Source organism: Trichechus manatus, unplaced genomic scaffold, assembly GCF_000243295.1.
Source record: "Trichechus manatus latirostris isolate Lorelei unplaced genomic scaffold, TriManLat1.0 scaffold00054, whole genome shotgun sequence".
In the NCBI taxonomy this organism is placed as follows: domain Eukaryota; kingdom Metazoa; phylum Chordata; class Mammalia; order Sirenia; family Trichechidae; genus Trichechus; species Trichechus manatus.
The window spans coordinates 16,840,948-16,858,176 of record NW_004443990.1 but is presented as its reverse complement, the minus strand read 5'-3'; the positions used below and the strand labels follow the sequence as shown (position 1 = coordinate 16,858,176).

Below are 17,229 nucleotides of genomic sequence, written 5' to 3'. Positions count from 1 at the left end.
CCTCCACCACCTCCACCACCTCCACCACCTCCACCACCTCCACCACCTCCACGACCACTACCACCCAAATGTACCACTCCAAGTAATAAATATTTCTCTTGTGCCTTTGATACTTTTTATGTGTTTTGCCTACTTAAATATGCTTAATTTGCGTCTTCCATAACTATGTAGGCTAGAAATTGAGTCAGTCGTTCTCTTTTCTCCTAAAAAGTATCGAATGTAATAACTGCTTGAATGCCTGCCTTTCAGACACTAGGGATATGTGCAACAGCATGTTTTAGAAAATGGTGTTTATTTTGTAACAGCTACAGCATAGCTGGGATGTGCTGTTAAATGTATATCACATTATACAATTTAGGACTGATACCATTAATTGCATGTTAAAATGAAATTACTATCACTTGTTTTGATTGAGTTTCATTAGGTAAAATACCCTACATTTGGTCTCTCTTTGCTACATTCTTTTTATGCATTGTGCCTTGATTCTCATGAACATTGGATGTCATTGTATTAACCATGAGGACATTGCTATGTAAGAGCACATTTGTTGTCACATCAACACTTAATTCACAAAAACCAAGAATTCCGTTGCTGCAGCAAGCAATTATGTTTTGAAAGGGCTGGTAGGAAACTAGATGGAAAAAGAAAGTTCAAGTCTGCCAACTGGAAAAGTATTTCATATTAAGACTAAAATACAGAAAATGTTCATGATTGACCTGTGGAAGATGGATCAAAGAAGAGATGGAAGAGAAAAGCCTATAAAATAATGATGGTTAAAAAGATCAGACAGTACCCCAGAATGAAATCCATGCATTTCTTACAAGTCTTTGTTTTGAAATCATGTATGTGACATCCATTGAATCCGACATAATGTTCTTTTCTATTGACAACTTCTGGCTTCCTGATTTGAGTCTCTTCTCATTTCTCACATTATATAAAACGATATAAAACTGTCTTGAAAGTAGATCCATTTCTTGTTTTTGTTTTTAGTAGATAAATACATTGGTGGCATCTACGTAGCTGTCAAATAAATCGTGTTTTGTTTTGCATGTAAAGTGTTTCAGACTTCTAGTTTATCACATTTCAAGCCTTGCTATCTCAGATGACATATATCACTGAATTGTTATACTGTGGATCATAAAGTAATCCTGAGTGTTTGAGACACTTAGGTGTATTATTGCTTATCCCAAAACGCAAGCCACATACGTTCATATCTACACAAATACCCCTCCCCCACTGCAAAAAGGAAAAAACAAACATTTGTAGACAGGTTTCTCAATGAAAGAAAAATTCAGTTTTCTCAATGAAAGAAAAAGAACAGTTACAACACATCATTGCTTGTTTAAGTTCAGGTTGCTTTTGCATGCCATATGCAAATCATTTTTCATTTCTGTGTTTTCCTCGTTTGAGCTCATTTCTCATTCGTGTTTTTGTCTCATTTGTTTCCATCAGCAAATGCCCAGCACACCAGGGTTTGTGGGATACAATCCATACAGTCATCTCGCCTACAACAACTACAGGCTGGGAGGGAACCCGGGCACCAACAGCCGGGTCACGGTAGGAGAATCAACTATTACAGCATCCGGCAAACAACTGGAATTGGCTAGAAATGGCTTCAGAGTTAGGTCCTTTTGAATCATAAGCACAGCCATTAAATTTTAATCTGGCTTTTTGACTATTTTAAACATTTTGTTGTACAATCTTACACGGAAAAGAAAAAACGTGCGATCTGGATACGTATGTGGAACAAAAGAAAAATCCATTCTGTTTGGTGGTCAGTAGGAATAAAGTCTTGGGCACTTAATGCTTATTCTGTATGTAGACAAAGCTAGAATTTCTTTTTAAATAGCCCTTTTGACATGAAGAGTATTTAAGAGTATTTATTTAAGGTAATTGGCAATAGGCTAAAGAACTCAGTTCCTTAATATATGCTGAGCTTATAGACCTGGCTTTTCAGGGCTGGAAAGCTTTTGACTGGCCTACCAGAAGCTTCAGTTTAAACTGCTACACATAATTATTTGTCTTTTGGATTTAGTAGTTTAGCTTTTGAGATTAATTTCTCTCCAGTGAAAAAGAAAAAGATTTTTATTTCACCATTTTAGAATGAAATTAGTTTGAAGTACCATACTAGATATGTACAAGTAGAAGTACATTTCTAATCTGTAGAATAAGGTATATAATTTCTGAAACTTCAGCTGTGTCATTTAAATGATCAACCTAAGATACCAAAATTGAATGATGTACTTTCAAACTTTTTATTTTAAAATTATCTTTAATGTTATTCAATGAAGTTTAGGTTTCAAAGAAGCAAAAGAACTTGCTCATAACTGTAAAAAAAAAAAAAAGGATTTATCAAAAGCAAGTAAATCCAAAAGCCAAATACCTACAGGCATTGGAATATGTTATTGGTGAGAATGTATACAACCCAGAACGGCTGTAAACTTTTTAATACCTGGTTTCCATTTGCTGTATTCATTGGTAAGAAGTGCCTTCAATTAATGTAACTTCAAAAAAGCCCTCTCACCCTGTAGTCATGCTAGAGCAGAAAGCGTGCAACTATCCAACTATATGTCTATCTTGGTAAGCATATTGCTTAGCTTGATAGGTTTTGTTTGTCTAAATTTTTCATTGTTTCTGCATAATTTGTACTTCATAAGCATATCAAGTTTTATGTGCCATGCGTATTTCATGGTATCGCAGAAGAATTCTGACAAAGTGTGTGTATGTATGCATTTCACAATGCATATAATTTTTATGTGCATTGGTACATGTTTTTCCCCGGCCTGAATGTGTTGTTTCACAAGCATAATGGATGGCAAGGTTATCAAAATGATAAACAATGTTTTAATTTAAACAAGGAGCAGAATCTATTTTGGATCATCATGTTAATGCAGAAAATTATTCACGGATAGTAAACGGAAGAGTAATTTAATAGCTCTATACAGTCAGCTCTTGATTATCTATATTAATAGAATAGAAATGGCAGTACCTGTAATATTAGATAAATTTTTGGCTTTGTGTAAGCATTTTGTTCTGGGATGTATTTGGGGAACTTCTGTTAATAAAGTGAGATCATTCAGTGAAGACTTAACTAGGAAAAGGAACGTGCACCTTTATCTTGGGGCCTTGTCCTGGCTCAGTTGTTTTTCTCCCCACTCCTTCTTGGTGATGCTAGAACCCAGCATTTGGAGTGTGCACTAGCTTCTCAGTAGACTAGGAGGGTTGTTGGGAATGGAAAATTTGGCATTCTGCTGCTTTATGGTTTTCTTTGTATCGTTGTCCTCTTAGCACCACATTTAAGTATACTCAAACCGCTGTTCAGATTTACAACATGGAGGCCCTAAAAAATGTGGAGCTTTTTAGCCTGTGTTAACTCTGGCTCCTTTAACCTTAGAGTATATTTCAGTGACCTTCCTCCTAGGTCATTGAATCATTCTCTGAAAAAATTAGTTATGCCTACCTTTTTAATATATTTTAGTTTTGTTGTTGTTGTTAAGTGCCATTGAGTTAGTTCCAACTCACAGGAACCATATATATCACAGGACTCAATTTTTAGATCAGATTTTGACCATTATAAAGATATTTTAAGATGACCCCTATTATACACTATTATTGGTTTGGGGGAGGCTTTTTCCTCCTATTTGGTAGTATCTGCAAATCTTGCCTTAGCCAGTGATTTGAAGGGATGATTCTGTGAAGCCCTGTGAAGTAACTTTATCTAGGCTACACAGAATATTGGTTTTCTGTGACAACTCCAGCACTCTTGGATGGTTTTCAGATTCTAAACACTTTATGAATTATGTTGAAACCTTTTAGAATTTTGCAATAGCTATGAGGTGGAATTCAGTTCTTATCAGTTCTTCATCCAAGTGATCATTAGCATTCTCTTAAGTACAAGATGTGAAACCAGATTGAGACAAAATGTTAAAAAACAGCATATTTTTCTATACTTAGTGGAAATTCGTCTTGGGGAAAAACTCTTAAAAAGCTGAGAATTGGAAAGGAGACAGCAAAATGAGTAGACAAGATAAATTTCACAAAATCGGGGACTTTATTCGTAGGCGATTCCTAGGACCTTACTCTTATGTAAGCACAATTTTGACAAGCGTAATTATTTGTTTTTCTCAGCTTATGCACGTGGGAAGCAGAAAAGTGGAAAGAGGAAGAGTTGCTGTTAGAGCCAGGTTTCCTGATAGCAGTGAGATCATTAGGGAAAGAGCTAGAAAAGCAAATATGTACTCCAGAATCATAACACGGAGCCATTAGTGAAAGGGCCAGCAGTTTTTCACACCAGAAACCTGAGGATTATAGCACTTTTTTAGAAAGAGTAGGGAAATGTATATGACATTGTAGAAAGATGTCTGTCTGAGATGATAAATAAATTGGGTGTTTAATAACCTAAATGGTCAGTACCCCCAAAACAAGCTGGGATTCAATTTAGGTTGTTGTTACTATTTGGGTTTTTTGTTGTTGTTGTTGTTGTTTAAATACATTGACTGGTCAGTGTTATAAAAACATAACCTCACTGTATAGATGATTTTTATACCTTCGTTTGGGAGAAAACCGAAAAACTAAACCGTTGCTGTCAAGTCGATTCTGACTCGTAGCGACCCTAGAGGACAGATAGAACCTGCCCCACAGGGTTTCCAAGGAGTAGCTGGTGAATTCGAACTGCCAACCTTTTTTGGTTAGCAGCCGTTGCTTGCTGTAGCTCTTAACCACTGTGCCACCGGGGCTCCCTTTGGGAGAAAGGAGGGAGAAATAAGCAAATCCATTAATGTTATAAAATGCACTTCTTACAAAAATGTCAAAGAGCAAGTTTTACTATAATTTATTTTTTAAAGTATTTTAATTCATCCTTAAAGCATGAAAATATAGACATTTTAGAATTCTCTACCTCTGCTTTAAAAAAATATATTAACAATTATCTACCATCTTCAACTGTTAGACACAACTCCAAATGTACTTGTAACCCATTTCACGAAATCCTGAAGATTTATGGTGGATAGGAGTCACTGACTTTTGTGTCTCCTCTCTGAATCCATGACATAAGGTTGGCCTTGTAGGAATTTCACCTCCCTTTCCCTTTGAAAGAACTCCTGCAGGCTCTGATACTGATCTTACTGGCTGCTCATACCACCACTGTTGACAGTTTCCATCCTCCATGGCCCACTGTTGGCTAAACACAGGTTCTGTCTGCAGTGGCACCAAGATGAGATGTGGTAAGAGTACATGAGAGAATTGGAAAGAGAGGAAATGCTGCTTCAGAGGTAGAACGCTTTCTAATAACTCCATATATGAAGAAGCAGCTGTTGAGTAGCAGGGAAGAAGGGAGACCCTAGTAGGAAGAGGAAGCATTGCTTGATCACAGTGAAAGGGCACAAACAGGCTAATTCCTGAGCCCTTGGATGAAAAATAAGGTTATGATAGGGGTCCCAGCCCAGGAGGAATGTCCCTGGCATCTTGCCACAGCATAACAGAAGGTCAAGAGAACAAAGTGCTGCTTTAGTTTTCTTGTAAGGGTTTCCCAATTCCTCTCTTGATAATTAGAGTGAAGCCAGCACTACTTCTCCCTAGCCTGGCAGGAAGAATCAGTATCAGGGATCTCCCAGAAATTTGGGGAAAATAAGTGTGATTCAGCCATGATTTTTCTTATTCCAGGTCCTTGATCAAATGCAGTGCATCTGCATTAAGATGAGACTAAGACATTCAGAAGTCGATACTCTTAAATTGGAGTTTTATGAGCGCCTACCAGAAGCTATCTGGAATCAACTTGTCTGGATTTTAGCCCTTAGAAATAAACCAATCTCTCACCTTTCTGTTTCCTTCCTCTTTTTATTTCTCTCCTTCTTTTTTCTTTACCCTTTTAAAAAATACTTTTTAATGTCTCCTCCCTCTCCTTTTTTTCTGTCTCCTTTTTCCTGCACATATCCTGTTCTTTTCTTTTTTCTCATGTGTTCCCCACAATACCAACAATTTTTAACGGAATAGAGCTTTATAAGACTTAAGTCTTAATTAGGCCCCGTATCTGCCAGTTCTCTGTTCCTGGTAAGCTTATTCACTTCTACACTGTGGTTGGGACTTAGGACACAGAGAAGCATGAATGCTTCTTGATCCCCTTTATAAGAAAACCACTAGATACGGACAGAGAATTTAAAAGAAATAGAATCTCTAGTCTTGGTAAAGGGATGAGGGGTTTTGTTTGGTTTTGTTTTTCATTTTTGAGCCTGGGAGGTAGTTTTGTGTTATTGTTTATGTGAGTGTACATTGCTGGAATTGTGCAGTAAATCCAAAACCCCCTGTAGACAGCGTAGGTGTGGTAAGTGTTAAAGTAGAACAGATCCTGGTGGTGGTGGTGGTGGTGGTGTTAGGTGCCATCGAGGCGGTTCCAACTCATAGCGACCCTATATACAACAGAATGAAACACTGCCCGGTCCGTGCCACCCTCAGAATCCTTGCTATGTTTGAACCCATTGCTGTACAGATAATCAAGTGTTGACTGTATGTGTAGTAGTAAATTAAGGAAAACAAGAATGCCAGGAAATGTCCTAAATGTGATTCTTGATATATAACCATATATTTTTGATGTATAGATTATTATGTAATGTTTTATTTGTTCTTACAGGCAGGTTGTCAAAGCAGTGGCAATCAACTGCTAAGTAAATCATTTACAAATTATGCACTTACAGTCATGTTTTTTCTTTTGATGTGAACATTTCTGAATTTTCAGTGATAGTTATTTTCAGTGGAGGAAATGTAAGAATCTTGTATCCATGGACGAGTAGAAGAAAGGCGTGTTAGAGTTTTTTAAGGGACTCTCTTTACAGTTTACTGGTGAACTCCTTGCAATTGAATAATGAATGTATTTAACTCTTTTGTAGGCGTCCTCTGGTATTACGATTCCAAAACCCCCAAAGCCACCAGATAAGCCGCTGATGCCGTACATGAGGTACAGCAGAAAGGTAGGCATCTGGGACCCAGAAAGGAGTGAGGACTGGTGTCTTTGCTTCTTGGCTTTACATCAAGTTTCAGATTGCCTTAGCCAGCCTTTCTATGCATCTTCAGAGGATAAACGATAAAGAATTACAATTTTTAGAGAGATTAGTTCTAATTTTAAAATTCTGAAGCTAAAATCTAATGAGGAAAATGATTAAACTGTGATTAAAGACAGAATGTTATGTAGCCATTAAAGTAATGTCTTTTAGAGAATATTTAATGATCTAAGAAAATGTTAAGTGAAAAAAGGGATACAAGACTTCATATATTGTTATTTTATAAAAATAATAACAGTCACATGTTTGAAGAAAAAAAGAAGCCTGGCAGACAGTGGTTAACTCTGAATAGTAAAATTATGGTAATTTTTATTTCTTTATATTTCCTTCAATTTTCCCATTTTTCTAACTTAAAAAAATAGAGCCAATATTTTTAAAGACAGCATTTAGACATTTTAACCACTGGTTAGACTATCTGAAATTTTTTGGTCATAATTATTATATATATATTTGGCAGCATGATTTATTGTATTGTACAAATTAACCACTTTCCTTCTAAATTCTTGAAACTTTCAGAGACATGTAGAGAGTATATTATCAAATTAACTCATCTTAAGTGTCCACAGTGATTGGAGGTGTTCTTGACCTGCTAAATTGAAGTATATATGAATGAAGTGACATTATGTCTGAGATCTTGCTTCAGAATAATCCAGCATGGGTTTAGATGAAATAAGATTGGCCAAGTGTTAACAGTTGTTGAAGCTGGATGTTGGGTACATAGGGATTCATTATATCGCTCACTCTGCTTTTGTTTATGTTTGGAAGTTTCTGTAGTAAAAAGTATTTTTAAAGATACGTATTTTTAGTCATCAGTATTGAAATTTCAACTTTTCCCTTTTTAAGGTCTGGGACCAAGTTAAGGCTTCCAACCCTGACCTAAAGTTGTGGGAGATCGGCAAGATTATTGGTGGCATGTGGCGAGATCTCACTGATGAAGAGAAACAAGAATATTTAAACGAATACGAAGCAGAAAAGGTAGGATGGGTGCAGTGTTGGGATGGACAAGATGTAAATTGCATAAACATTGGCTTGTTATTTTTAGAAGAAACATAAGATTTGATCGGAAAGCTGAGACGACTCAGACTCTGTCTGCCTTAGTCAAGTCACTTAATTTCTCTCAGATTCTTGTGTGTAAAAAGGAGATGATTATCACATTATGCTTTCATCATATCTTTTGATATTCAGATGAAATAATACAGGTATACATTATAACCTGCAAAATGTTAATTATAAAACTGAAAAACATTTGAATTTCAGATAGAGTACAATGAATCTATGAAGGCCTATCATAATTCCCCCGCATACCTTGCTTACATAAATGCAAAAAGTCGTGCAGAAGCTGCTTTAGAGGAAGAAAGTCGACAGAGACAGTCTCGCATGGAGAAAGGAGAACCTTACATGAGCATTCAGCCTGCTGAAGATCCAGATGGTAAAAAAAAAGAAAAGTGGGATTTCGTTTATGCTTTCTGTGAAAATTAAAATACAAGAAACTTTTTATATGTTTTCGTTTCCTAGCCTAACTTGAAAACCAGAAAAAGCATAATTTAAGTGGTATTTCATTATTTTGGTTATTCTGAGTAAGATTTGTGTGTGAATTTCCTCAAGAAAGAGAAATACCCTTTTTTTAGTACAGAAAACAGCAAAAAGCATTTATTTATCAAAACGTTCACCCTCAGAATACATAAAGGATTTTTAAGTTACAGTTGGGATTTTTGCCTCTGCTGCTTTTAAAAAGCTAAACATGTTCTAACTACATCCCGTTTTCTTGTTGGGTCCCTAAATTTTCTCAATTAAAAACTCTTCAGGGAGAACGTTAATGAGTAGGTAGAAGCATTATGAAATTTCCTTTTCAGTTAATTCAGAAATCAACTAAAATTTGTAAATGTAGCTCATAACCGCTCATGAGGCCACACACTTACAAATTACATATATATATATATATATATAACAAAATACACATACCAACAGCAGAGTTCCCTAATGGGCATTCCATGAACAGTTTGCAGACGTGCAGATTGCTCCCCTGGTCCTCTGCAGTCAGGCAAGGGTCTGGAGTTGCAAGGAGCCCTGGGCCAGTCTCCTCCACTGTGAGCATATGAGCATGTTCGTCCACTTATACAATATTAATATTTTATCTGTATGCTGCTGTGGTATAGAAAAGGCTGGAAGCTCTAGCTGCAAGCAACAAAAATACCAGTAATTTAAGATCTCATTTTAAAGTGGCAGTAACAAAGAAGAAGCTTATAGGAGCTTTAAAGAGGAAGTAATAATACCTAAAGACATGAATAAACTGATATACTTAAAAACAAGGAAAAACACAAATTTTTTTTTTTTTTAAGAATGGACTGGGATATAGATACAGAAAGACTGTAATAATAAATATAGAATATGGAATAGAAACAATACTAAGTGTTAAGCAGGATCGGCAGTATTAAAGATACTAGCATAAGCAAACCTAAATTACAGCTAATTATGTATATGAGATGCTTAATATAAGGGAAACATGCAGAACTTAAAAATAGAAGAAGATCTGCAAATAATCAGGACGATAGGGGTCAGTGTCAGTGCAAGAAGAAACAAAGGCTAGCAACGTAGAAGCCATTAGGAAAAAGTAGTTGTCATAAAGTGAAAGATAACAGTGTGAACACTGGCAAGAGCTGAAGAGACTCACTTAGGAATAATCCTCAAAAGAGTATGCCTCTTCTCTATCTCAGGTTTCTGTCTGTTACGTTTTTAAGTTTCAGATAGGATCTTAAAGTTGCTATTAAGAAAGGGCAGGTAATAATGAAGATGCCAAGATAAGAATGACTTTAGACCTTGGGCTTTATCTTCAGAACTGAATAGAAAGAGGAAAACTTGGGAGGTGGAACGTGTACATAAAACCAAGAAAAAGGCAGCATCTCCACAAATATAACAGCTGCTAACTTCTGTTAAAAGATTTATAAGACATACATAGTCATCCACCCCAGACAGTGAAAGCTTTTTTTTTTTTTAATGACATTTTGGAAAGATTATATTCATGAGATAAACAGTTGGTGAGTTAGTAACTATAAAATATAAGGGGGGAAAAATATTTCAAACAACTAAAGTCCAAGAAAGGACAAGCCCATGTTGCTGAGGCTTTTTATTTCTCCTACCAGTAGTTAACACTGGGGCCATATAAATGAAAGAAGAAAGCAAAGAATAACAACAAGAAAAGATATGAGATGGAGGTGGCAAAAATGTACCATATATAACCTTAAATATAAACATGAAAAACTCATAAAAAAGCCAGAGTTAAAAACTTTTTTTTCTCTCATCCCAATAGTTTTATTACGGAAGTATATATCCTAAAGAAACTACTCAAAATGAAACAAAGTTGTTTGCACAGCAGTTGTTAGCTGCCCTGTTTGTGATAATCTGAGATTCGGAAACTGCTTAAATACCAAATAATAAGGGAGCCACTGAACTGTGGCATAGCAGCACAGCGTGGGCCTCTGTTAGGGTTTGCTAACGGGTGGTTCCTTCACCTCTGGGAGTGGAGGGACACCAGGATGATTAGGTGGCACATAGAGGAACTTTTGCTTTAATGGCTATTGCTTAAAAGAAAGTTTTTTGTTTTTTTTTTTAGTCAATTTAAAGAAATTTATTAAGTAAATAATAGTACAAATTGTTATTAGATATGTCAGAACTTCTGAAGGTGATAGAGCAAAGGCTGAGATTAAGGAAACACTGTTGTGTAGCTATTAAAAATAAGCATATAGACCAGATCCACACAATCTGTATGCAAACTTTGGTGTAAGAAAACAACATAATACCATTACCTTCCGACAACTGTATACATTTTGACCAGTATGTAAATTGACAAAAAGTAAACTTGGAATCAATTTTTTTTTTTCCTATAAAATAACTTTTGGGCCTTAATAGTTTTGTAATTTGGTAGAATGTAAATGCTTATTTGGAAAACTGAATATTGCTAGAGATAATATTTTTTCTGCAGTGATAAGTTAATTTTACAAACAGACCTTTTCATTACTTTAATATTAAAGTGCTGCAGTGACAAAGGCACCCAAGTTCATATTTATTTATCATTTCTTAAATGCCGTAAATTATTGAAAACAGTGAAACGTTTGGCAAGATTGTACTTGCTGCTGTCACATACAGCCTTCGCATTCATTCCCAAACCAAAAATACATAGTTATATTTTATTTGTGTTTTAGCCAAGTCCTTTTCAGACACACATCATTGAAGATTTTTGAGAAAAACCAGTATCTTGACCAATAAACACATTGTGTTCATTGGTCAAGATGAGTTTATCGAGTGACTTGTGGATGATTTTGATGAAATGACGGCCCCAGGGCTCCTGTGATGCCCGTCAGGCCCACTTGTTAGGCCAGTGAGGGCGACTGCTCCTTGGTAATTAAGTGTTAACATTGTTACACTCTCCTGTGTATGGTAACTGGTGACCTAATTTCCAGAACATATTATTTATTCCAGATTATGATGATGGCTTTTCAATGAAGCATACAGCCACCGCCCGTTTCCAGAGAAACCACCGCCTCATCAGTGAAATCCTTAGTGAGAGTGTGGTGCCAGACGTTCGGTCAGTTGTCACAACAGCTAGAATGCAGGTCCTCAAACGACAGGTCCAGTCCTTAATGGTTCATCAGGTAAAGTCACAAAACATTCATTATAATAAAATGGGGCTATGCCACAGATCCCAGGTGACCTGATTCTGCCCCATGCATGAATGTGCATGTTAAATATTTGTGTGTTCAACCTAACCTGTTCCTGATTCAGAGAAGAGATTTAAGGGAGTGGACCTTTCCCAGAGATTTGATGAGTTTGTCGTTAAAAATCGTAATACAGAGCCTTGTATATTTGTTAAGAAATGTTCCCTTAAGAGTTTTGAGGCATCCTGTCAACCTATACAGCTTTATTAAATATTTTTTCCCCAAAGAAATTGCTCAAGCCTGAAACAGTATTCTTTAACATATACTCATTACTTACACTCACTCCTGTATCCTGCATTTTATATTTAAAAAGTTTTAGCTAGACACATTGTATACTAAATGACTTAAAAACATTGTTTGGTATCATTATATAGATAGTTACCAAATTTAAAATGTTAAGGGGAAAAAAAAGAGATTAGATAAAAATAAGAAGTTTGGTGCTGGACAAATAAATTTGACACCCTTCTCTCCCCCTCCCCCCCAAAAAAATTGTTTACGACACTATGAGAAAGTGTGAACTATTAAAAAATGAGACATACTTTTTGTGTTTGGCATTTGCTTTAGAGAAAGTAATTCAGTGATTATAAAGCCTGAACATATATTTTATATTTTACAGCGAAAGTTAGAAGCTGAACTTCTTCAAATAGAAGAGCGACACCAGGAAAAGAAGAGGAAATTCCTAGAAAGCACAGATTCATTTAACAATGAACTTAAAAGGGTATCAAAGTAATCTGTAAACTATACTTTTGTCACTGTGTTTGTTACTTTTTTTCATTCTTTCTTCCAAAATAGTGTTTTTATTGAATGTTGTTCACTTTGAAACAGAGTTAACTTTGCTATAACCAGTAAAATCTTTGCTTTATAAAATTATTCCCATTTTTTTCCAGCAAAAAATACCATTTAATATACACATGTGTATTAGGCCTATAGACTCTATAGCTTTTTGATGTTTTAATTTAAACTCCCATGCAGTCATGAATTATTCTGATTTTATTGAGATTCATTTATCAGTTGTCTTCATTAGACGTAATTCACAGTTTGCATTTAGTGTCAGAACTAGTAAGTCGAATGTTTGGTAGCCTGAAGTATAAAACAGAAGCCCTATATATATAGTCCAGTACGTTCAGTATTGCATCACCAAACTACTCTAATATTTGATGTTATTACATGGCTGCTGGGTCCATTAGCAACTTTGTCGCTTTGTCAGACTGATACTTCATAGACATAGAGCTTCAGAGAAGATCTAAAACCACATTTTTTTTTTTCCTGTATATATATAGTTGGTAGGCAAGAAAATCCACTTTTGAAACAGTTTCTCTGGTTCGAAGATTATAAGAACATTACTGAGAGGGTTTTCTTTTTTCTGACTGTTAGTTGTGCGGTTTGAAGGTGGAAGTGGACATGGAGAAAATTGCAGCTGAAATTGCACAGGCAGAGGAGCAGGCCCGCAAAAGACAGGAGGAAAGGGAGAAAGAGGCAGCAGAGCAGGCTGAACGCAGTCAGAGCAGTATTGTTCCGGAGGAAGAGCAAGCAGCTAATAAAACTGAAGAAAAGAAGGAAGACGAAAGCATTCCAATGGAGACAGGTAACCTACCAACTGACCCCAAAGTGAACGTCAGGGATTTTGCAGCTTTTTTTGACTTTTTTCTTTCTAAATGCTTTTCAGAGATCATGCTATTAACCTTGCCTCTTGAGTTATTCTCTATTATGACCTACCCAGTTTTTTCCAAATCTTAATCTCTCTGAAATAGATTCACTTAAAATGTTGTTATCAATACAAAATAGCAGTGTTGTGTTATCTTTGGTCTTGTTGTTTGAGGTCTTGGTTTTTTACCCAGATTGGTTCATGTCATTTTCTGCCTTGAGAATTTAGAAGTGTAATGGTTAAGGATACCAGCTCTGGAGTCAGGCAGATCTGGGTCTGATATTGCTTCACCATTTGCCAGCACTATGATTTTGGATAAGTTACTTGTCTCCGTTTCCACATTTACAAGTATTCTAGTACCTGCCTCCAAGAGTAATAAATTGGAAAGGGTAAATAAGAAAATGTATATAAAACATTTAACACTGGGTTTAACACAGTACTGACACTCAATATGTTAACCTTAGTTGCTAATGTTATTTAAACAAGATGTGGTCATTGCTCTTAAGGCTGATCGTCTTTGGTGTCCTAGAAGAAGGTTTGGCAAAGTAAAATTTGCAGACCAAATCCTGCCCACCACCTTTTCTTGTAAGTAAAGTTTTATTGGAACACAGCCACACCTGTTTTTGTACATACTGTCTGTGGCTGCTTTTGGGCTACAACACTATAGTTGAGTAGTTGCAACAGAAACTGTCTGACCTACAAAGCTTAAAATATTTATTATCTAGCACTTTACAGAAAAAGTTTGCCTACCTCTGTCCTATAAAAATTCTTAATTCCAGGCATACTGATTTTCCTTATTGAAAGCATCCTTCAAAGCAACAACAACAAAAAAAAAAAAACCTTACACAGAGTGCTAATTTTGAGGTCACCTTAACTTCTGGCAATATTTTGACCCTGCCCAGTGTACTGTGTAAACAGGACGAAGCTAAAAGTAATCGTGGGAAACACAAGCAGAGGCTCCCTGGACCGTAATTACAAGAAGTGGGAGAAACAGTAGTCACACTTTGTATTCAAATGACAGCCTCAGATTTGACATCTGGAAAACGTTGGATGGAATGTAGATATCTTTACCAAATATTTCTACAAAATTTAATTCAGCAGATTAACATTTCAGATAGTCAAATGTTAAGTTTCATTATCTGAGCCTCTTTCTGTTTTGTATGAACATGTTTTTTTATCTTAACAAATTTGGATCATGAACACCTTTTTGTGGTTAAAGCAAGAGTTTGAGAATTAGGGTTATGGTTCTTTGCTCATTTTGCAACTAGACAAAACAGTCCTTTGCCTCTGTTTTGTCATCTATGTACAGGGAGTGTCTTACTTTTAAGGCCTTTATGTCTTTAGTGAAAAGTGCTCAAGTTTTTATCCTTATAAGAAAAGAAAATTGTGACTATTAGAGCAAGAATCTCATGCTTTTAATTTGTTAACAGGAAAGAGCCCAGCCTGAATTTTAGCAAAGTGTCTAACATATCAGCCTTACATTATTTCTATACCTGCTTTCTTATTCTAGGACTCTGTAATAGCACTGTCCAATAGAAATAAAATGCAAGTCACAAGAATAATTTTAAATTTTCTAATAGCAACATTTATTAAAAAGTGAAACAAGTGCAATTAATTTGAAAATTTTATTTAACCCAATATATCCAAAATAATATCATTTCAACATGTAGTAAACATTTAATAAATTATTGAGATGATTTATATTCTTTTTTATACTAGATCTTCCACATTCAGTGTGTATTTTACACTTAGAGCACATCTCAATTCAGAATCTAAATTTTCTTCAGTAATAACTTGATTTATATTTCGATTTCATAAAATTAACAGTTAAAAAGTAGATTTACATACCCCAAATTGTTCCAAACATAGAAGTTCCTCGTCACGCTAGCTGAATTTCAGGTGCTCAGTACCCACATGTGGCTAGTGGCTATCTTATTGGACAGCACATCTCTAGACTGCCAGCATAATTAGAGTACATTTTTGTCTTGGAACTGACAGTGACAAATGTGTGATTACAGAGGAGACCCACCTTGAAGAAACAACAGAAAGTCAACAGAATGGTGAAGAAGGCACGTCGACTCCTGAGGATAAGGAGAGTGGGCAGGAGGGGGTTGACAGTATGGCAGAGGAAGGAACCAGTGACAGTAACACTGGCTCAGAGAGCAACAGTGCAACAGTGGAAGAGCCACCAACAGATCCCATGCCAGAAGATGAGAAAAAAGAATAAATGTTGCCTTGTTTTATGTATTCTAAATACTTTTTTTAAATGAAACAATGCTTTTTTGAGTTTTAATGGTGTTATGTGGTTTGTGTATTATTTTTTTCTTGTCCATATCACACTACCAAGGGCTTTTGGACCATTTTATCATCATGGGCCTAATGGCACAGTCACCCTTCTTCAGCGGTTGTGAAGCTGGCTCTTTTCTTAGGATCTTGTTTCTAGCCCTCAGCTGCTGAAAACCTCGGAATTTAGATTAATTGAGAAAATTCCCACCTCTTTTAGAGAATTATCCTTTGATGCTGCAGAATCTAAGAAATGCCTTCTTACAGCTCACCTGGGTGCTTACCAAAGCCATAGCTTTAAACCGTCTCAGTCCCCATCAACATTTTCCTCAAAATCCCCTCTGCAAAGTTTACTTCTGCGAAGAGTAGCTTCTTAAAAACATAGTCATGTTTGAGTATGTATTTGGTTGCTCACCTTTTTTTATTTTTAATCAAAATCTCAGATACCAAGAGTTGTGGTAAGGAATTGATGGTAGCCTTTGACAATACTTGGATCGTGTTGATCCAGAAATTACAGCTGTCTCCATAGTTTGTTACTAGTTATGAAATAATCATTAAAGTGAACATAGCACATATTATCTATACTGTTTTTATTATACTTAACATTGGGTATGTTCTGGTAAGTGTATCCTTATTGTACAGAAGAATTTAACTTTTTTACCAAGTCTTCCAAAGACATAGTAGATCACAAAGCTAAGGATTTGAATATTCTTATAGTGGAGTAAATAACTCCAAAATGATTAGCCCACTCCAGAAGAAAAACAGCTGGGAATTAAGTTCATCCACTTAAAATTGTTTTGCAATATTCAAAACCTCAAGGTTCAGGATCCCAGAGATCAGAGCTACCTTTTTGATAAACTCTGGAGACTAGAAGCAAGATGGTTTGTGACACATACGCGTCACTAGAGTAGATTTTTACTGAATAGTGGTGTATCTAATATATGTTTCTTAAAGGTCCAAGCGTAATAAAGAAAAATGAAAAAGTCTCAGTGTTTTTAATGCACTAAATATTTGTGTGCAAAACATACAATTTTGTTACTGGAATGTAAAGACAAGTATGGAGTGGCCACTCAGCTGTTAAAATTGGCATGCTCAGGGTCCTTGTCTCGCCCAACTATAACAGCTACAGTAGTAAGTTCAGTTGTACAAGTCACTTGCAAAAGTCTGTTTCCTTACATTATAGTCATTGCATATGCAGGTTGGTCTTTGACTCCAAAAGTAAAGGAAAAAATGTTCCTGCATTTACAGATAAGGAATATGAAGACATCTATGACATTTGTCTTTGAGAAAACATGGCTAAATAATAAATACAGACCTTGTACTTTCGTGGAGATAACCTCTCTATACCAGCATGTCTTAACTGATAGTTCACTGCCATTTGAGTAGTGTTCCTGAGCTCACAGCACTCCATGATTCTACTCTACCTTCAGCTTCCAAAGAGAGCAGCGGAGGAAGCTTAAAGGTGGGTAAAAACAACCCATGGCTATCTTTTTCTAAATAATGTATGAAACCTTTCTCCTGTTTTCTAGTGAGTCGA

The 17,229-nt window shown here is 35.9% G+C and overlaps 1 protein-coding gene across 1 annotated transcript in view; it reads left to right on the top strand.

The window, feature by feature from the left end:
* SMARCE1 (SWI/SNF related, matrix associated, actin dependent regulator of chromatin, subfamily e, member 1) overlaps positions 1-16,662 on the top strand; it is a 20,670-nt gene extending 4,008 nt beyond the window's left edge. The window contains exons 4-11 of the mRNA XM_004378079.1: positions 1,453-1,557; positions 6,882-6,962; positions 7,896-8,027; positions 8,310-8,481; positions 11,529-11,701; positions 12,381-12,482; positions 13,139-13,349; positions 15,428-16,662. Of these exons, the coding sequence (XP_004378136.1) occupies positions 1,453-1,557; positions 6,882-6,962; positions 7,896-8,027; positions 8,310-8,481; positions 11,529-11,701; positions 12,381-12,482; positions 13,139-13,349; positions 15,428-15,636 (1,185 nt within the window). The 3' untranslated portion in view covers positions 15,637-16,662. The remainder of the gene's footprint in view (positions 1-1,452; positions 1,558-6,881; positions 6,963-7,895; positions 8,028-8,309; positions 8,482-11,528; positions 11,702-12,380; positions 12,483-13,138; positions 13,350-15,427) is intronic.
* The last annotated feature ends 567 nt before the right edge of the window (positions 16,663-17,229 follow it).